General features: G+C 43.0%; 1 protein-coding gene across 4 annotated transcripts; it reads left to right on the top strand.

Annotated features, from left to right (window-relative positions):
* Positions 1–480: 480 nt before the first annotated feature.
* Positions 481–21,226, top strand: GRSF1 (G-rich RNA sequence binding factor 1). 4 transcript variants are annotated; one of them, NM_001267002.1, is given in 10 exon segments: positions 481–892; positions 3,685–3,841; positions 7,129–7,284; positions 7,971–8,114; positions 8,752–8,887; positions 11,750–11,934; positions 13,889–14,010; positions 15,043–15,178; positions 16,098–16,172; positions 19,590–21,226. In NM_001267002.1, coding segments are annotated over 9 exon segments (1,440 nt in total). In that variant the 5' UTR covers positions 481–538; the 3' UTR covers positions 16,148–16,172; positions 19,590–21,226.
* The last annotated feature ends 721 nt before the right edge of the window (positions 21,227–21,947 follow it).

Genomic DNA, 21,947 nt, shown 5'->3' on the forward strand with positions numbered 1-21,947 from the left:
CACAGTTTCACCATGTTGGCCAGGCTGGTCTTGAACTCCTGACCTCAGGTGATCCGCTCCCCCTCCGTCGGCCTCCTAAAGTGCTGGGATTACTGGCGTGAGCCACCACACCCGGCCTAACTTTTTGTATTTTAGTAGAGACGGGGTTTCACAGTGATGCCTAGGTTGGTCTCAAACTCCTGAGCTCAGGAAATCCGCCCACCTCGGCCTCCCAAAGTGCTAGGATTACAGGAATGAGCCACTGTGCCCGGCCCAAGCCTCACTTTCTTTGGGCCTCAGTTTACCCCGCCTGAAAAAAGAGCAGATCGACTGCACCCCCTTCCCGGGGCCCCTCCCAAGCTATGGGCAGCCCCGCCCTAAGGGCGGAGACTGGGCGGAGCGTCGCGCTCTCCTCCGCCTCTTTCGACTCACCGCTGCCCCCTGTGCCCGCGGCGCATGTTCCCGGCACCCCCACCCCCAACCGGCCCTGGATTCCACTTCCGCTCCACTCGCGCTGCAGCCGCAGCTGCCTACAGGCCCCACGCCGCCTCCGGAGTCCATGGCCGGCACGCGCTGGGTACTCGGGGCGCTGCTCCGGGGCTGCGGCTGTAACTGCAGCAGCTGCCGGCGCACTGGCGCCGCCTGCCTGCCCTTCTACTCTGCCGCTGGCTCTATCCCGTCTGGCGTCTCGGGCCGCCGCCGCCTCCTGCTGCTGCTCGGGGCCGCCGCGGCCGCTGCCTCCCAGACGCGTGGCCTCCAGACCGGGCCTGTGCCTCCCGGGAGGCTGGCGGGGCCTTCCCCTGTGGCCACCTCTGCCGCGGCGGCGGCCGCCGCGGCCTACCCTGCCCTCCGTGCCCCTCTGCTGCCGCAGTCGCTGGCGGCGGCCGCGGGCCCGACGCGTAGCTACAGCCAGGTACGTGGGCGCCGCTAGGGACCTGGCGCTAGACCCCTCCCGGGCTGCGCGCACGCGCCCCCGCGCCCCTCCGTGTGCACTTCGCTGGCGCGCCCGGGGATCCGCGACTCGCGCCGCACACCCTCCCCCGTCCGCCCTGTGCTCCTATTGGGCCCCGGAACAAGGGAAGCTCTCCTAGGCGTCGGGTTTTCTCCTTGATTTGTTCTCCCCTCGATTCTGGGTCTGTTGGGCAGTTTAAGTGTGGCTGGGGTGAATGTTGAGGCCTTGTTCCCCGCCGGGCCCATGGTAGGTTTCGTGAGGCTGCTGACGCGCCCACCTCGGATCCCTTTTGCTTTCCACCAGCAGGTTGTGAAGTTGCGAGGCCGGAGCCCGCCGAGGGTTGGGGGTTTCCGTGCAGCGTGAGCGCTAGGCCTGGGCGGCCCTCGGCGCCTCTCGGTGGGCCGCGGCTGAGAAGGTGCGCGCACACAGTTGCGTGGGCTGGCTTGTAGGGAAGGAACCTGTCCCCATCGCGCCCTTCCCTGTCCTGTCCCCAGGGAAAGACGAGCTGTCCCGGTTTACTGAAGGTCACCTCTGCAACTCCACTCGTACAGAAGGTCTTTTAGGACTGTGTGTCGCCTCGTCTGGGAAAGCAGTTTGGAGGTTTAGCTGTTGGTGGGAGGGGGTGAAGGGGAGGGAGCGTTGAGGGTTGAGGACACAATTTGGGGTCCCAGGAATGAATTTACAATGTTTTCCTTTCCATTTTTTCTTTATTTTTTAGAAAAGTCGGTATGTACTTAACTCAGATTGCAAATATTTTGTGTCTTGTAGATGAACCTTTCTCTTATTGTTATGTGGCATCTGGGAAGTGTCTGCACTTTTTAACTACCCAGCCCCTGATTCTTTGGGTCATATTTATCTGAATTCAATTTGTGCTTCTCCTTTAACTTAGGGAGACTGGGAGGCTCATTAGCATGGCTGCTGTGTGCCAGCGGCTGAGCTAATTGATTAGAATCCTGGCCCAATACTTTCCGCTGCCTTTTTCTGTGAAAGCTTGTGATGCTTATGGAATTCTGGAAAAATAGGGAAAGTTGTCTACAAAAACCACAACAAAACAATCTCTAATGAACCTTTGTGAGCTAGCTTCTCTTTTTTTTTTTTTCTGTGAAATTGAGGCAGTGGTATCTGTAGAGCATCTATGTGTTAGACACTGCTTACATTTATTCCTTAAAACTAAACATTAAGCCTTCATGAAAATTATAGATAGGGCCGGGCGCGGCACTTTGGGAGGCTGCGGCGAGTGGATCACCTGAGGTCAGGAGTTCGATACCAGCCTCACCAACATGGTGAAACTCCATCTCTACTAAAAAACGCAAAAAAGCCGGGCATGGTGGCAGGCGCCTGTAATCCCAGCTACTCGGGAGGCTGATTGCGCCGTTGCACTCTAGTCTGGCCGACAAGAGCGTAACTCCGTCTCAAAAAAAAAAAAAATGATTGATAGTACAAAGATATCTCTGTCCTTAGTCCAGTAGAGTGCAGTCTTTTTTTCTTTTTTTTTTTTGAGACGGAGTCTTGATCTGTAGCCCAGGCTGGAGTGAAATGCCGAGATCTCAGCTCACTGAAACCTCCAGCCCCCCGGGTTCAAGCGATTCTCCTGCCTCAGCCTCCCGAGTAGCTGGGATTACAGGCATACGCCACTACACCCGGCTAATTTTTTGTATTTTTAGTGGAGATGGGGTTTCACCATGTTGGCCAGGCTGGTCTTGAACTCCTGACCTCGTGATTCGCCCACCTTGGCCTCCTAAAGTGCTGGGATTACAGGCGTTAGCCACCGCACCTAGCCCAGTAGAGTGCAAGTCTTAAAGCCTGAGTTGTCTTCTTAGGTTATGGTTGTAGTGCTTGGTGGATTCTTACTAAATTCCAGTTTTACTTAATCCGATAAAAGAGACTTTACAAGTCTTTAGCCTCACAATGCTGCTGTTGCCTTTAAGATCTTTCCCTTAATCACTTGATCTGGCATACCAGCTGACAGAGGAATCTTCCCAAGGCATCCTATCTTGTTGATTTACACAGTCCTCAGTGTCTTTTGTTAAATTCCCTTTGCCTACCAAGTGAAGAACACACATTGAGCTCCACACTCAAGGCCCTCTGCTCTATGGTACCAGCTTCCTTTTGCCAGGTCACCTTCTTTGGCTCCTAATTTAAACGGAATTAATTGAAATTAATTGCTGTTTTTCAAATGGTCCTTTGGTCGTACTGCTTCTTTCTCTCACCTTCAAACTGGAATATCCTATCTTTTATATCCTTCAAACAATTCTGTCCTTCCTTCAAGGCCGATCTCATGTCACGTCCTGATTCTTCTGTTAGTCCTCTGATTTGAATTCCTGTAGTATTTTGTATATTAATTATAGCACTCAGCGTCTCATCTTGTATGCTTGTCGTATTCTAGATAGCTATTTCAGATGAGGGCAAACACTGTGTGTAGGGGCAATCAAATATTTGTCAAATTGTTGGGACCTTTCTTGTGTTGCCTTAACTACACTATTGTTAGCTATAATTTGGGGTCCATGAATTTTAAAACAAACCCTGCATGAAATTTATGTCCTGCCAAACCTTTAGGATATACCTGCTTACGGCTTTTGGATGTACAATTTAAGCCAAAACAGGATGGGTTAGATTGGTGAAGTTTACTTTTTGCCTCTGAAATAATATCTAGAATATTAGTTTGTAGAATAAACATTTTCTAACTTTTTTTTTTTTTACATTTTTTACCTGTAAATGTAACTATTTTTACAATTCTTCATTTCCCTTGGAAGGAGTCCAAAACTACTTACCTGGAAGACCTTCCACCACCGCCTGAGTATGAATTGGCCCCATCCAAGTTAGAAGAGGAAGTGGATGATGTCTATCTCATTCGAGCTCAAGGACTGCCCTGGTCATGCACTATGGAAGATGTGCTTAACTTTTTCTCAGGTATATTTTATGTATGTTTTATTTATTTATTTTTTTCCCTTATATTGTTTCTCACAAGCAGATAGGTATATTATAAGTATGTGATTTTGTCTGAGTAAAAGGTAGTGCTACAAATCCACATCAGACTACACTGTCAACTTCCTTTTTGATGGTTGGGAACTGTCTCATTCTGGTTGGTTGCATATACCAAGTGATACCATGTGTACTGTTTGCAGTATGTAACAAATTGAAAGACTTTGGGCCAGGGGCAGTGGCTCAGGCCTGTAATCCCAGCACTTTGGGAGGCCAAGGTGGGAGGATAGCTTGAGGCCAGTAATTCCATATACTGGGCAACACTGTGAGACTGTCTCAATTTACATATATATAAAGGCTTTGAATGCAACAAAAGTTATTTAATGCTAATATATTAATATATAATTGATATATGTAATTAATATAAACATTAATGAATATATTAACGTTATAATTAGTTAATATATGTAATATAATATATAATTTATTAACTTTTACATATATAACAGGCTCAGGCCTATAATATATATAATTTATATATAGCATACATATAATTTGTATTTTAATATATTAATATATTAATAATTATACATTTATTATATAATTAATTATATAATTATTAGTGATATGTTAATATTTATATGTAACAAGTTTTATATAATATATAATTATATGTAATTATGTTTAGTTAATACTATATAATTAATATATGATTAAATATATATTATATAATATAATTAATGTTATATATTAATGTATAATATGTAATGTTAAGACTACATAGTATAATGGAATTTTATTTATTTATTGAGACAGAGTCTTGCTCTGTTACCCAGGCTGGAGTGCAGTGGCACGATCTTGGCTTACTGCAAGCTCTGCCTCCTGAGTTCATGACATTCTCCTGTCTCAGCCTCCCTAGTAGCGATCACCACCATGCCTGGTTAATTTTTTGTGTTTTTGGTAGAGACGGGGTTTCACCGTGTTAGCCAGGATGATCTCGATCTCCTGACCTCGTGATCTCATGATCTGCCTGTCTCCCTAAGTGCTAGGATTACAGGCCTGAGCCACTGCGCCTGGCTGGTATGATGGAATATTATGCAGCCATAACAAAGAACGAGATTATATCCTTTGCAGCAGTGTGGGTGGTGCTGGAGACCATTATCCTAAGCAGACTAACATGGAACATTAAACTAAATACTGTATATTTTCACTTACAAGTGGGAGCTAAACAATGAGAACACATGGACACAAAGGGGAACAACACACCAGGGCCAACTTGAGGGTGGGGGAGAGGATTAAAAAATACCTATCGGGGCCGGGTGCAGTGGCTCACGCCTGTAATCCCGGCACTTTGGAAGGCTGAGGCAGGTGGATCATGAGGTCAGGAGATCGAGACCATCCTGGCTAACACGGTGAAACCCCATCTTTCCTAAAAATACAAAAAAAATTAGCCAGGTGTGGTGGCACGCTCCCGTAGTCCCAGCTACCCGGGGGGCTGAGGCAGGAGAATCGCTTGAATCCAGGAGGAGGAGGTTGCAGTGAGCTGAGATCACACCACTGCATTCCAGCCTTGGCGACAGAGATAAAGACTCTTCTCAAAAAGAAAAATAAAAGCTATTGGGTACTATGCTTGCTACCTGGGTAACTACATGATCTGTATACCAAGCCTCCTGTAACACATGGTTTACCTGTGTAACAGTCCTGTACATGTACTGAATAAAAGTTAAAAAACAAAATTGCATGGTTTGAAATTATTTTTCTCTGTGGTATTAACATATACATCAAAAAGTCAAGCCTGTCAGTGGAAATATGGAATTAAGAGTGACTATTTATGTAATACAGACATTTAGAATAGAAGGTCACTTAGTATCAAGGAATAAAGTTCTCTTAGTACCATGTTTGGAGAGTTTATGTATCTGGGATTTTTATTTTAGTTTCTGTATCTGACTATGATTTATTTATTATTATTTTTTGAGATGGAGTCTCGCTCTGTCACCTAGGCTGGAGTGCAGTATCGCGCAGTCTCGACTCACTGCAGCCTCCGCCTCCTGGGTTCAAGCGATTCTCCTGCCTCTGCCTCCTGAGTTGCTGGGACTACAGGCACCTGCCACTATGCCTGGCTAATTTTTGTATTTTTAGTAGAGACAGGGTTTCGCCATGTTGGCCAGGTTGGTCTCAAACGCCTGACCTCAGATGATCCACCACTTTGGCCTCCCAAAGTGCTGGGATTACAGGCATGAGCCACCACGCCTGGCTATTTCATTAATTTTGTTAGCTGCTCCTTGTGGAGCAGGAGTAACTCCTAGGCAGTACGCCCAGAGTGAGCCTGGTCAAACATTTTTTAAAGCCTCTTGGCCACTTACATCTTGGACTTTCCCATTATAAAAAGTATGCAGTATGAAAAGGGCAAAAAGCCTAGGCGTGGTGGCTGATGCCTGTAATCCCAGCACTTTGGGAGGCTAAGGTGGGAGGATTACTTAAGCCCAAGAGTTCAAGACCAGCCTGGGCAACAAAATGAGACCCCCTTTCTACAAAAACAAAAAAAAATTAAATTATGGTAATAAAATTATTCTTAGAGGAAATACTTTAGAGTCCTATGGATATGATTTTAAAGGAAGACACTTATGTATGAATTTAACTATATTGTATTTCCTTAAGTGATTGTAGAAACATTGGAATAGAAATAATGAATTTTGTGTTGGGCCTATCCTTATTTGCCATTTAATGATCAGGAAGGAGATCATAAGCTTCTGTGCTAAGATTTGCTTATCTTTTCTACTTGGAAGGTTTTAGAGACTAATTTTTTTTTTTTTTTTTTTTTTTTTTTTGAGACGGAGTCTCGCTGTGTCTCCCCGGCTGGAGTGCAGTGGCGTGATCTCAGCTCACTGCAAGCTCCGCCTCCCGGGTTCACGCCATTCTCCCGCCTCAGCCTCCCAAGTAGCTGAGACTACAGGCGCCCGCCACCACGCCCGGCTAGTTTTTTGTATTTTTAGTAGAGACGGGGTTTTACCATGTTAGCCAGGATAGTCTCCATCTCCTGACCTCGTGATCCACCCGCCTCGGCCTCCCAAAGTGCTGGGATTACAGGCTTGAGCCACCGCGCCCGGCCGAGACTAAATTCTTATTGGTGTTTGGATGGCTTAAGAGATGGGGATTTGTGTAAGGAATATGACACTTGTTTCCTGGTTTGTTGGAAAATTGCGTTCTCGTGACTTACATAATTGAGCTAAAAGTTTGATTTCTGTTTTCAATTGATTTTGCTCATACACTTTTAGACTGCAGAATCCGCAACGGTGAGAATGGAATACATTTCCTCCTAAATAGAGATGGGAAACGAAGGGGTGATGCCTTAATTGAAATGGAGTCAGAGCAGGATGTGCAGAAAGCCTTAGAGAAGCACCGCATGTACATGGGCCAGCGGTATGTGGAAGGTATGTGAAGTCAGATTTTGACATTTTGGGTTCATTGCATTAGGTTTTATACTTTTCAAGGCAGTTTTTATTTGATCCTTAATAATGAAGTATTTAGATTGTATGAATGCATTCTTTTATAGGTTGTGAGAATAAAACATAGATAAACTTTCTTATGAGAATATTGACCAAGCTAATCTTTTTTTTTTTTCGGGATGGGAGTCTCGCTCTGTCACCCAGGCTGGAGTGCAGTGGCGTGATCTCAGCTCACTGCAACCTCTACCTCCTGGGTTCAAGCAATTCTCCTCTCTCAGCCTCCCAAGTAGCTGGGACTACAGGCAAATGATACCCAGCTAATTTTTGTATTTTTATTAGAGATGGGGTTTTACCATATTGGTCAGGCTGGTCTCAAACTCCTGACCTCAGGTGATCCACCCGCCTTGGCCTCCCAAAGTTCTGGGATTACAGGCATGAGCCTCTGTACCCGGCTGACAAGTATCTTACAAGCTGTGAGAATTAAAGAAGTTATGCCTGCATGGTAAATATGCGATAAATGTCATTTGTTATTTTCTCTAGAGAAGTGCATAAAGATTAAAAGAATTAGTTTTTGAATTCTTGGATAACCCACCAAGTTGTAATGATTTTTTTAAATGGGTTTGTTCCTTTGTTATGTAAATTTTCATCCCTTTTGTGTTTTTTCTTCGTAGTGTATGAGATAAACAATGAAGATGTGGATGCCTTAATGAAGAGCTTGCAGGTCAAATCTTCACCTGTGGTAAATGATGGTGTGGTTCGTTTGAGAGGACTTCCTTACAGTTGCAATGAGAAAGACATTGTAGATTTCTTTGCAGGTACTTTGCAGTTATATTATGCTTGGGAGTTCATATCTTTTTCCCCTTGTTATCTTCTATATCTGAGATGAGCCTCTTTCTGGGCAATTATATTAGGTTCTTGCAGTTATATTAGGTTCTTTAGGGGAGAGCTCTTCACTTAAATTTCTAATATTTATAGATTTTATATGTGTTTTCTATCAGGCAGATTTTAGGAGGGAAGTCAGATTTCAAAATAATTTCGTGAGGGTTTTACTATTGAAGGAAGTAACTTCTCATAATTGGCTATATTTGTGTAAGACAATAACAATTTATGTAATTTAAAGGTATTATCTAATTCCTAGAACCATTAACAGTGAAGTCTGTGATTTCTGTTGTTTCCTAGTATATAATTAACAGCAAAAAAAAAAAAAAAAAAAAAAAAAAGATGGGGAGAATTGTATGTTTTGAGTGGGCTTCTTGGACCCTACCTATTCTGGAGATAGGGTATGTAGGTGTTACTGACTTTTGACTGCATAATAAATTTTTTCCTATCAAGCATGTATTCAGTTTTGGGACTGGCAAAACAGAATAAAAATTTTATTAGTATTTGAATGATGGTGTTAATTCTAAGGATAAAAAAACCTGCTAGTAGCACTAAACTCTTTTCGTGTTCTAGGACTGAATATAGTTGACATTACTTTTGTGATGGACTACAGAGGGAGACGAAAAACAGGGGAAGCCTATGTGCAATTTGAAGAACCAGAAATGGCCAACCAAGCCCTGTTGAAACACAGGGAAGAAATTGGTAATCGGTGAGTAAAGCAGATATTAATGATGCACAAGTGTCACACATCAAGTCATTTTGATGAATGTGCTGTAATATGACTGTAAAGTTATCCAAACATAGAAAAGTAGAGAGAGTAGTGTAGTGAGCCATCAAATGCCCATAATTTAGATTAACAATTTTTTTTCGACTGCTCGTTGTGGAGCAGGACTAACCCATAGACAGTGTACGTAGAGCAGCTAGATTAACACATTTATATATAAAATATAACATCTGTTATATTTGCTTCATCTGGTTTTTTTTTAGTATGCATCTGTAAAAAAAAATTTTTTTTACATAATTTCAATGTTATATCTAACACCGTTTTCAATAGTATGTTATCTAATAACAGTTCATAATATTTTTCCATTTATACCAAAAATATCCTTTTTTTTTTTTTTTTTTTTTTTGGCAACGGAGTCTCGCTCTGCTGCCTAGGCTGGAGTGCAGTGGCGTGATCTTGGCTCACCGCAACCTCTCTCTGCCTCCCAGGTTCAAGTGATCCTCCTGCCTCAGCCTCCCGAGTAGCTGGAACTAGTGGCATGCGCCACCACGCCCAGCTAAGTTTTGTATTTTTAGTAGAGACGGGGTTTCACCATGTTGGCCAGGCTAGTCTAGAACTCCCGGACTCAAGTCATCCACCCACCTCCGCCTCCAGAAGTGTTGGGATTACAGGTGTGAGCCACCACACCGGACAAAAATATCTTTTTTGAAACAGAATCCAGATAAGGTCTACACACTGCATTTGATTGTTATGTCCATAGTTCTCTGTGTATTTTTTTCTTTTAAGACACAGGATCTCATTCTGTCACCCAGGCTGGAGTGTAGTAGCATGATGATAGCTCACTACAGCCTTGAGTTCCTGGGCTCAAGCAGTCTTCTCGCCTCACCCTACCATCTAGCTAGAACTATAGGCATGTGCCACCACACCTCACTCTGTGTGTGTGTGTGTGTGTGTATGTGTGTAGGTGGGGTCTTGCTGTGTTGCCCTGACTGGCCTCAAACTCATGGGCTCAAGTGATCTCCCGCTTTGGCCTCCCTAAACGCTGGGATTACAGGTGTGAACCACTGCACCTGACCACTGATTCTCTTGAACTAGAGCAAATCCCCCTTACTTATTCCCTCCCTCTTTTTAAAAGCAATTGACTTTTGAAGAAATTAGATCAGTTGTCTTGTACAGTATCTCATGTTGACATCACATGATGCACATGATGATAAGTGGGTTCGTTTGTGTTTTAACTTTAGTTTTGGAGGTACAGTTTAAAATGTCAAATGTTAAATCCTGTTGGGTTACTTTTTTTGCTGTTTTCTGGCCTTTTAAATCAGCTCCTTTGAAGTAAACAAAATAGCCATTCCAAAGGCAGTGTTTCAGGATCTACTGATAGAAGTGGTTCAAAGGTTTTTTAGTTTCTTGAGACAGGATCTTGCTCTGTCACCCAGCCTGGAGTGCAGTGGCACAAACACCTTGACCTCTTGGGCTCAAGCAGTCTTCCACCTCAGCTTTCCTTGTAGGTGGTACCACAGGCATGCATCACCATGCCTGGCTAATTTTAGACAGAGCCTTACTCTGTTAACCTCACTGGAGTGCAGTTGAGTGATACAGCTCTCTGCAGCTGTGGCCTCCTGGGCTCAAGCAGTCCTCCCACTTCAGCCTCCCAAGTAGCTGGGACTACAGGTGCATGCCACCACACCCAGCTAATTCTTGTATTTTTGTAGAGATGGGGTTTTGCATGTTGCCCAAGCTGGTCTCAAACTCCTGAGCTCAAGTGATCCACCTGCCTCAGCCTCCCAAAGTACTGGGATTACAGGTGTGAGCCACTGCACCTGGTCTCCTGGCTAATTAAAAAAAAAAAACAAAAAACTTTTGTTGAGATAGTGTCTCACTTTGTTGTCCAGGCTCCAAGAGTTTTTTTAAAGAAGTAGTGCACATCTAATCTTTATAGATTTGTAAACACAAGCTATTTTTATAACTCTTAGTTTAGAAAGCCATGTTAAGAAAAAGAAAACTGTGCTGGGTGTGGTGGCCAATACCTGTAATCCCAGCACGTTGGGAGGCTGAAGTGGGTAGAATCACTTGAGCCCAGGAGTTCAAGAGCAACCTGGGCAACATGGCAAGAACCCATGTCTACAAAAATAAAAAATACAAAATGTAGCAGTGTGTGGTGGCAGGCGGCAGTAGTCCCCAGCTGCTTGGGAGGCTGAGGCAGGAAGATCACTTGAGTCTAGGAGGTTGAGGCTGCAGTGAGCCATGTTCACACCACTGCACTCCATCTTGGGTGACAGCAAGAAACCCAAGTTTCAAAAAAAAAAAAAATTGTTCCAGAAGCTTGGGTTTAATAGATAGTCCCCTCCACGGTGATAGCAAGTCATAATTGATACTTAGTTCTTGAATTCTCATTAGCCTTTTAGTGAAGTTCTGGGAAGTTAGCTCTTCTTTTACTGTGACTTTTAATATCTTATACAGATGTGATTAATTTGCACAGAATTGAATTTCAAGGCTTCAAGAGATTGTTAACCAGCTGTTTAAAAAACCCTTATGAGATTAATTTTCTCTGTGTACACAGTTAACGTAAGCATAGTTCTCATGAAGCAAAACAGAGTAGAAAATATTGTTAAAATGTGTATAAAGAAAAAGTGTTACCTTGGTGCAAAAACTTAAATCAGTGACCTACTGTTTTATGTTTTCATGGGCTACTATCTGCATCCATTATTACTTTTCCCTACCTGTTATCTTTGGACACCTGTGTTTCATAAGCTGTTGGAAATATAATGTATACATGTTTATTTTAAGTGAGTTCAGTATAAAGTTACTTTGCACCATTTGTGCCTGTTCACTTTTTCTTTGACATAGATACATCGAGATATTTCCAAGCAGAAGGAATGAAGTTCGAACACATGTTGGTTCTCATAAGGGAAAGAAAATCACATCTTCTCCTACTGCTAAGTATATAACTGAGCCAGAAATGGTCTTTGAAGAACATGAAGTAAATGAGGATATTCGACCCATGACAGCTTTTGAAAGTGAGAAGGAAATAGGTAAGGTCCTGTCTCTTCTTGAGACTCATTGGTTCTATCTTGAATGTTTTGGATTTTGCGAAAAAAAAATTTTTTTTGAGACAGAGTCTCGCTCTGTTGCCAGGCTGGAGCGCAGTGGTGCGATCCTGGCTGACTGCAACCTCTACCTCCCGGGTTCAAGCGATTCTCCTGCCTTAGCCTCCTGAGTAGCTGGGACTACAGGTGCATGCCACCACGCCCAGCTAATTTTTATAATTTTAGTAGAGACAAGGTTTCGCCATGTTGGCCAGGCTGGTCTGGAACTCTTGACCTCGAGTGATCCACCTGCTTCAGCCTCCTAAAGTGCTGGAATTACAGGTGTGAGCCAACACACCAGGCCTAAAGATTTAATAGGTCTTGGAGTATAGTACATGCTTTGAGTATATGCAGAAAGACTTAATTATTTTGCTAGGTTTTTAATTTAATCATTTTTATTAACTATATCAAAAGCTGGGTAGTAAAAATGTGATAAAAGGAAGTAAAATGTCAATATTTAAATTAAGATGGGGGAAGATTTGGGTAATGAGCAGGAATATTTACTGAAGTAAGGATTTTTTTTTTTTTTGAGACAGAGTCTTGCTCTGTCGCCCAGGCTGGAGTGCAGTGGGGAGATCTCTGCTCACTGCGAGCTCCGCCTCCTGGGTTCACGCCATTTTCCTGCCTCGGCCTCCCAAGTAGCTGGGAGTACAGGTGCCTGCCACTGTGGCCGGCTTTTATATTTTTAGTAGAGACAGGGTTTCCCCATGTTGGCCAGGCTGGTGTTGAACTACTGACCTCAGGGGATCCGCCCACCTCTGCCTCCCAAAGTGCTGGGATTACAGGCATGAGCCACTGTGCCCACCAGAAGTAAGGATTTTTGTTTGCTTCTGGATTTAATTATTTCTTTGATTCCTAACTCAGAGCAACATTTGGAATCTTTTAAGTTTGATAAATACTTTTTAAACTGGTACCCTGGGATTATCTTGTCACTATATATATATGTGTGTGTGTGTGTATGTATATATATAGTTTTTTGAGACAAGGTGTTGTTCTGTGGCCCATTCTGGAGTGCAGTGGCACAATCATGGCTCACTGCAACCTTGAACTCCTGGGCTCAGGCAGTTCTTCCACCCCAGCCTCCTGAGTAGCTGGAACTATAGACTTGCATCACCATGTCCAGCTAAGTTATTTTTCTTTTTCTTTTTTTAATTATTTATTTATTTATTTATTTTTGAGATGGAGTCTTGCTCTGTCGCCCAGGCTGGAGTGCAGTGGCCGGATCTCAGCTCACTGCAGGCTCTGCCTCCCGGGTTCATGCCATTCTCCTGCCTCAGCCTCCTAAGTAGGTGGGACTACAGGTGCCCGCCACCACACCTGGCTAATTTTTGGCATTTTTAGTAGAGACGGGGTTTCACTGTGTTAGCCAGGATGGTCTCGATCTCCTGACCTTGTAATCCACCTGCCTCAGCCTCCCAAAGTGCTGGGAATACAGGCGTGAGCCACCGCACCCGGCGTCTTTTTTTTTTGTAGAGACAGTGTCTCACTGTGTTGCCCAGGCTGGTCTCGAACTCCTGGGCTCAAGTGATTCTTCTACTTCAGCCTTTCATGGTGTTGGGATTACAAGTGTGAGCTACCATGCCCAGCCTTTGTTCCTTTTTTTTCTTTTTAGTACCTATAATCTAGAAAGTCTCTTTTAGGGTTTAATTCATAATCATTTTATCTGCTCTCTGTTGTTACAGAAAGGGGTAAGTTCTTAAACTGGTAGTGGTCTGAGGCATTCAGTGCTTATGGGTGTTCAGGTGATATTTGTTAAGTGGCAGAAATTTCAGATCATTTTGGCTTTTAAAGCTCTTAAGAGGAATTGAGGATTTGGACATAGAAGTCATACCTAATTAGAATCTGTTAATAACCCTTGAAGCTGTTATGTTTTAACAGTGCTTTCTGTTCCACCTCTCAGAATTGCCTAAGGAGGTGCCAGAAAAGCTTCCAGAGGCTGCTGATTTTGGAACTACGTCTTCTCTGCATTTTGTCCACATGAGAGGATTACCTTTCCAAGCCAATGCCCAAGACATTATAAACGTGTGTGGCAGTAAGATACCGAGTCTCAATAGATTTGAACAAAAGTTCTAAAATGAAACTTGTATTAATTTGGGGATGGTAGAGAAGAAAATATGTAGTGTTTCTGTGTTATCTTTGGATAGTAAGATGGCATCTTCCTGGTTGCAAGGCTTGCTGCTTTTTCTGTAGCTGAAAAGTGTGGCTTGGTATTACTTTTTTTTCTCTCTCTCTCTTTTTTTTTTTTTTTTTTTTTTTGAGACGGAGTCTCGCTCTGTCGCCCAGCCTGGAGTGCAATGGCCGGCTCTCAGCTCACTGCAAGCTCCACCTCCCGGGTTTACACCATTCTCCTGCCTCAGCCTCCCGAGTAGCTGGGACTACAGGCGCCCGCCACCTCGCCCGGCTAGTTTTTTGTATTTTTTAGTAGAGACGGGGTTTCACCGTGTTAGCCAGGATGGTCTTGATCTCCTGACCTCATGATCCGCCCGTCTCGGCCTCCCAAAGTGCTGGGATTACAGGCTTGAGCCACCGCGCCCGGCCTCTTTTTTTTTTTTTGTGACAGAGTCTTGCCGTGTCGCCCAGGCTGGAGTGCAGTGGCTTGAACTTGGCTCACTGCAACTTCTGCCTCCCGGGTTCAAGCATTTGTCCCGCCTCAGTTTCCCGAGTAGCTGGGATTACAGGCACGTGCCCCCATGCCTGTTTAATTTGTGTATTTTCAGTAGAGATGGGGTTTCACCGTGTTGGCTAGGCTGGTCTTGATCTCCTGACCTCAAGTGATCCACTCGTCTTGGCCTCCCAAAGTGTTGAGGTTACAGGTGCGAGCCACTGTGCTCTCTGAGAGCAGGTACTTTAAATGTCACTTTGAGTTCTGAGAAAAAGTAGAAAAGCCAGAAGACATACTAGATGTATAAATATGTTACTACTTAAAAAAGGAATTTCCTAAAAACAAATGTATCAAGTGTATGAATCAAAGTCTGAAAGAAAGATGAGCCACCAGACTACTAGGCGGGTTTACTTACATCCATCATGTTCCTCTTGACTGCCTTTGTCGTTTAGTTTTTCGCTCCACTCAAGCCTGTTAGAATCACCATGGAATACAGCTCCAGCGGGAAGGCCACTGGAGAAGCTGATGTGCACTTTGAGACCCATGAGGATGCTGTTGCAGCAATGCTCAAGGATCGGTCCCACGTTCGTAAGTCCTGCCTTTGGCTTTTGTTGTCATTTTTGATGCTTGTCTTTGCTTATAAGTATCTCTTTCTGTTTTGGGATTGTAGAATTTTTCCTTGGAAAATTTGTATTCTTTTAGTACTAGTAAATTAAACGTAACAGATAAAAACACTATAATTTAAAAAACATTTATTTGTCTGCTAATTATCCTGCAAATTTCTTTCTTTCTTTTTTTTTTTGTCAACCACGCCGGAATGCAGTGGTGCCATCTCGGCTCACTGCAGTCTCCGCCTCCTGAGTTCAAGCAATTCTCCTGCCTCAGCCATCTGAGTAGCTGGGATTACAGGTGCCCAGCACCATGCCTGACTCATTTTTGTATTTTTAGTAGAGACAGGTTTCGCCATGTTGGCCAGGCTGGTCTCGAACCCCTGGGTTCAAATGATCCCCGTGCCTCAACCTCCCAAAGTGCTGGGATTACAGACATGAGCCACCGCACCCAGCCTGTTTGTCTGTTCTACATTTTATTTGTTGTTGTTTGAGACGGCGTGTTGTCTGTCACCCAGTCTGTAGTGCAGTGGTGTGATCTGGGCTCTCACTGCAACCTCCGCCCCCTGGGTTCAAATGATTCTCCTGCCACAGCCTCCTGAGTAGCTGGGACTATAGGCACCTGCCACCAAACTGGCTAATTTTTGTATTTTTAGTAGAGACGGGGTTTCACTATATTGGCCAGGCTGGCTCGAACGCCTTAGGTGTTCCTCCCTCCTTGGCCTCCCAAAGTGCTGGGATTACAGGCGTGAGCCACCGCGCCCGGCCTAAATTTTGTTTTTAATTAGGGAAAGGAAAGGGCAAAGCGTTTGAATTGTTGTCTGAACTGTGAGAAAAATGGCTGTAAAATTGATCTCCCTTTTCAACTTTTTAAAACTAATCTTTCTCATTATCCTCAGATCATAGGTATATTGAACTGTTCCTGAATTCATGTCCAAAAGGAAAATAAGACTTCAGGGGCTCCAGATAATAAGGTAAATTTAAGAGGTAAAACTGTGGGCTGGGCGCAGTGGCTCAACACCTGTAATCGCAGCACTTTGGGAGGCCAAGGTGGGTGGATCACCTGAGGTCAGGAGTTAGAGCCAGCCTGGCCGACATGGTGAAACCCTGTCTACTAAAAATACAAAAATTAACCGGGCATGAAGACCGGTGCCTATAATCCCAGCTACTCAGGAGGCTGAAGTGGGAGAATGACTTGAACCTAGGAGGCAGAGGTTGCAGTGAGCTGAGATTGTGCCACTGCACTCCAGCCTGGGCAATAGAATGAGACTCAAAGAAAAAAAAAAAAAAAAAAAGAGTTACAACCGTGGAAATTATTTTGTATTGATAAACTAATAATCATCCACTCACTAATTTATAATATGGTGGAAATCATTCTCTTTTTATTTTTCAAATTTTTTTAGGGACCAGGTCTCTCTCTGTTGCCCAGGCTAGCAGTGGTGCGATCATAGCTCACTGCAGCTTCAACCTTCTGGGCTCAGGTGATTCTCTCACTTCAGCCTCTTGAGTAGTGGGGACTACAGGTGTGTACCACCTTGCCTAGCTAATTTTTAAATTTTTTGTAGAGGTGGGGTCTCACTATGTTGCCCAGGATGGCCTTGAACTTCTGGCCTTAAGTGATCCTGCTGCCTTTGCCTCCCGAAGTGTTGGAATTACAAGAGTGACCAGCCCACTTGGCACCATTCCTTTTTAATAAAGATCAAACTAATGATAATTGAAGTGTCAATATAAGGAATGAAAATTCTCACTCTGGCTTCTCAGATGTGGGGGCAAAAAAAAAAAAATTCTCCTGGGAAATATAATTAATTATGATTTTTTTCTTGCTTTTTTTTTTTTTTAAATTTTATTTATTGATTTTTTTGTGAGACGGAGTTTCACTCTCATTGCCCAGGCCCGAGTGCAGTGACACGATCTCCGCTCACCGCAACCTCTACCTCCAGAGTTCAAGAGATTCTCCTGCCTCAGCCTCCCGAGTAGCTGGGATTACAGGCATGCGCCACCACGCCCAGCTAATCTTTGTATTTTTAGTAGAGATGGGGTTTCTCCGTGTTGGTTATGGCTGGTCTTGAACTCCTGACCTCAGGTGATCCACCTGCCTTGGCCTCCCAAAGTGCTGGGATTACAGGCATGAGCCGCTTCGGCCTGTTTTTTAATTCTTTTTGAGACAGAGTCTTGCTTTGTTGAGCAGGCTGGATTGCAGTGGCACAATCTCGGCTCACTGTGAACTCCGCCTCCTAGGTCAAAGTGATTCACCTGCCTTGGCTTCCCAAAGTGCTGGGATTGCAGGGGTGAGCCACTGTGCCCAGCCATAATTCCTTATGATTTGTATAATAGCTTTGAGCATTATCTCCATGTAGAATTTTTATGCATAATTTCCAACATCCATCATGCTATGTGCCAAAAAATAGCTGCCTTTAGTAGCTATAAATTGTAGTAGACTGGATATATGACTTGCATTAGCTTTTTATTTTCCCACTTAAATTTAAACACCGTTTCCATTTTCTCAGGTTTTTTTTTTATTTTTATTTTTTTTGATATGAAGTCTCACTTTTTTTGCCCAGGGTGGAGTGCAGTGGCGCAATCTCAGCTCACTGCAACCCCCACCTCCCGGGTTCAAGTGATTCTGCTGCCTCATCCTCCCAAGTAGCTAGGATTACAGGCAGTCTCCACCACATCCAGCTAATATTCGTATTTTTAGTAGGGATGAGGTTTCACCAGTCTGGTCTCGAACTCCTGACATCAAGTGATCCGATAGCCTCAGCCTCCCAAAGTGCTGGGATTACAGGCGTGAGTCACCACGCCCGGGCATTTTCTGGTTTAAGGTATTTTTAAAAGGATATATGTGAAACCAGAGTGTATCATCCGTAAACACAGTTAACGTGTCACTGTTTCCTTTTCCTAAAATGGCATTTTTTTTTTGTGCCGTAGGAGGTACGTAATTTTATAGTGTTAACTTACCCATGAGATTTGCTTAATATATCTTGATGTTCCTTCCCTCAATTAAATATATGGTGTCTTTTTTTTTCCCATAAAGTATTTTAAGTATTAGTGATGTATTGCAGTCACTTTTCTACATGTAATGACTCACTCTTTTGAGACACTTACCTGTAATGATTTCTTGAAAACACATGGGGCCGAGTGTGGTGGCTTACTCCTGTAATCCCATTACTTCAGGAGGCCGAGACAGGCAGAACACCTGAGGTCAGGAGTTCGAGACCAGCCTGGCCAAAATGGCGAAACACTGTCTCTACTAAAAATACAAAAATTAGCTGGATGTGGTGGTGCACACCTGTAGTTCCAGCTACTGGGAAGGCTGAGGCAGGAGAATCACTTGCATCTGGGAAGGCGGAGGTTGCAGTGACTGAGATTGTGCCACTGCATTCCAGCCAACCTGAATGATAGAATGAAACTCTGTCTCAAAAAAAAAGGAACAAAAAAACACGGGCATTCATTCTATTACTATATCCTATTCTATTAGGTTTTTTTTTTTTTTTTTTTTTTTGGTTTTGTTTTTGTTTTTGAGATGGAGTCTTACTGTGTCGCCCAGGCTGTGATCTTTGCTCACTGTGACTTCTGCCTCCCGGGTTCAGGTGATTCTCCTGCCTCAGCCTACCGAGTAGCTGGAACTATAGGCGTGTACCACCATGCCCAGCTAAGTTTTTGTATTTTATTTTATTTTATTTATTTATTTTTGAGATGGAGTTTCTCTCTTGTTGCCCAGGCTGGAGTGCAATGGCAGGATCTCGGCTCACTGCAACCTCCACCTCCTGGGTTCAAGTGATTCTCTTGTCTCAGCCTCTGGAGTAGCTGGGATTACAGGCATGCGCCACCACACCCGGCTAATTTTTTATTTTTAGTAGAGACAGGGTTTCTTCATGTTGTCCAGGTTGGTCTCGAACTCCTGACCTCAGCTGATCTGCCCGCCTTAACCTCCCAGAGTTCTGGGATTACAGGTTTGAGCCACCGTGCCCCGCCAATTTTTTGTATTTTAGTAGAGATAGGGTTTCCTTGTGTTGGCCTGGATGGTCTCGATCTCCAGACCTCGTGATGTTTCCGCCTCAGTCTCACAAAGTGCTGGGATTACAGGCATGAGCCACTGCGCCCGGCCTCTTCTGTTGCTATTTTTGGATATGAAGTCCCACAATTCTGTGATGTTAAATACTCGTAATAGCTAAAATCTATTTAAAATATATTCTGAAACTGTGTTTTTTATACCAGCCTGTAAACACTAATGCCTAACTAGTTTTCCTCACTTTAACTTGGTTTATCAGATAACTTGCACTAAATTAGAAAGGAGAAAAATTTGAATTTGCAGTTTTAAATGGTATGGGAATGTGTGCTATCCTTTTTTATCTTGACTAAATGTGCAACATTTTTTGTTTTATTTTTAGGGTGAAGCAAGAAGCATTTCATTTGCACATCTTTCTTGGACGTGGGATATACAGTTCCAGTTTATTAGCAGCAACTGCTAGGGAAATGATTTTGGTGTTTTGGGTTAATTGCTTCTAAGAAAAGTTTCATAGTGGACTGCTTAGAAGAAGAAATGAAAGATCCAGTTTGGGATTATGAAATAAACCACAAATTAAAATTTTTGTTTAAACTGTCCAGGATCTGATTTAAAAATATAGTCTTTGTTTTATATGATTAAATGGTTTGTTTTCGTAGATGATATGTTACCCATTGTAAAGACTACATATTCAGCAGTGTTCTTTAAACGCTTTCATTTAAAAAGTAACTTTTTTTTTTTTCCTGTGAATTGAGTGCTCTGATGTAAAACTTCTCATGGGGTAAAACAGTGATTTATTTTAACCAAACATTCACCAAAGCAAAGAAGGGTTTCAGACCTTTGAACTGGTATGGTTTGGCAGAATGGTTTTAAATTTTGCTGTATTTGATTACTTAGAGATAGGAATTTTAAAAAATCAAAACAAAAAATAAATACCACAACTTAGTGAGTGTAAATGACAATTTGGTGGTTTTATGTCTTTAGAAATGTTTTGCCTTTCTAAGCCTTGTGCTAAAGGCGTTTAACGTTGGTGCCTATCTACTTAGGGGGCATTCTAGTCTTCAAAGTTGTCTGAACTGTCCCGCCCTGGCGTTTTTTGATTTGGGGTAAACCTAAGGGTGTTTGTTAGTCTCAAAACTGTGAAGTGACATGTCAGAACAGTCCAGACTGGTAAGAAAATTAATGGCTTCACTTGAATTTAAACCAGCTTTAGATAGGAAAAAAACCAGTCTCCTCATTTGCTTTTTCAATGGAGTAGTACATCCCATATTTTAGAACAAGTAGGGGTGCCTTGCTTAAATAATAGCATTTAATGTATAATTGTGTGAAGGGTTTATGGATAAAGCTGTACTTTTGTCACAATGTGGCGGTACATTCTGCTTTAATATTAAAACAGCTTGTAATTTAAATATTGGACAAAATGGCTGGCTTCAAAATATAGTCGTTAATAAACTATGTGCACCTGTGTAGGAGAATCAAAATCCTGTACAGTTTCTTTGCCTTGTTCCTGTTCTCAGGGTGACGACTGCCACCAGGAGATGCAATTCTAGTTCTTAAAATTAAATTTGCCCAGATTTCTGACAGGTGATATCTGGAAGAGAGACTATGTCTTCTCTTAATACAGAACCGTCTTTTGATTACCAGCTAAGATGCAAAATCACTGTACTGTAAGTAGTCAATAAATGAAGACTTGTTTCAGGCTGAAGATTACCTAAGAGTATTATTGGAGTGTGTGAGTCAACTATGAATATATTATTACCTCAAGTCCTGGTATATTAATATAAGTAGTAAGGGTTAATTTTCGTGTGTGTTCTTTTAAATCCTGTGAACGTGACTTAACCAGCTTAACATCGTCAGTAGTACTACTTAGATGGAAATGCGTTTTCATATATGGTTGAATATGCCAAGCCTTGAGAACTGGCATTCGTAGTTGTACGAACTGTTAGAACGTGATCTTTGTTTCTCTTTCACATTTGGTATCTAATTTGCTGTGGAAAAGATCTGTGGGGTCTACTGTGATTGGGGTAGTGAGGAATTCATTTGCAATTGGTTTAAGCTAATGAGTTTTATTTGCACATCTGTGGGAAAAGAATGCAAGCAAAGCATTAAAATGCTATATGATGGGTAAGGTTGAACGGGTGTATCTTCTTGCCACACTACAGGCTGAGTTTTCTGTACAAAAGGTGGCTATTATTGGGAAGTCATCTTATGTATTTGAATGCTCCGTTTTGTGTTTGTTCATAGTGTAGCCTAGTACGTAAGTGATTGCTAAGGTGAATGTAGTTATGGGAAAGGAAGAGAAGCACATAATAGAGTAAAAGTAATCTTATTTCCGTGCAAGTGGAAGACAGTACTGTCTCCCCACATTTGAGAAGACTGTGTTTTGCATCACTGTTTGCTTTTGAAGGAAGCATTGATGGTGAATTTCCCTCTTCTGTTTGGGTTCCTTGTGTCTATAGCTTCCTTTGTGGTAAAGCTATCAGGAAGAATAGTGGGAGTGGGGTATATGATCAGGGTGCTCATATCCTGCTTTAGCCTAGCTGCTGCTTAAGGAGCTGCAAGGGAGAACTCTCAGAAGCAGTATGAAAATACCAAGGAGCTCATTGCTGAATATTGTGGTCTTATCTAAATATTGACACCAGACAGTGAAGCAGAAATAGAGTGTGTGTCCCTTTATGCGTGGGTAACTGAAGCTTCTGTCACGTGGGAAGGGGGACCGAATCTTCCCTGGGAGGAAGGCTCC

Source organism: Macaca mulatta, chromosome 5 (genome assembly GCF_049350105.2).
Source record: "Macaca mulatta isolate MMU2019108-1 chromosome 5, T2T-MMU8v2.0, whole genome shotgun sequence".
In the NCBI taxonomy this organism is placed as follows: domain Eukaryota; kingdom Metazoa; phylum Chordata; class Mammalia; order Primates; family Cercopithecidae; genus Macaca; species Macaca mulatta.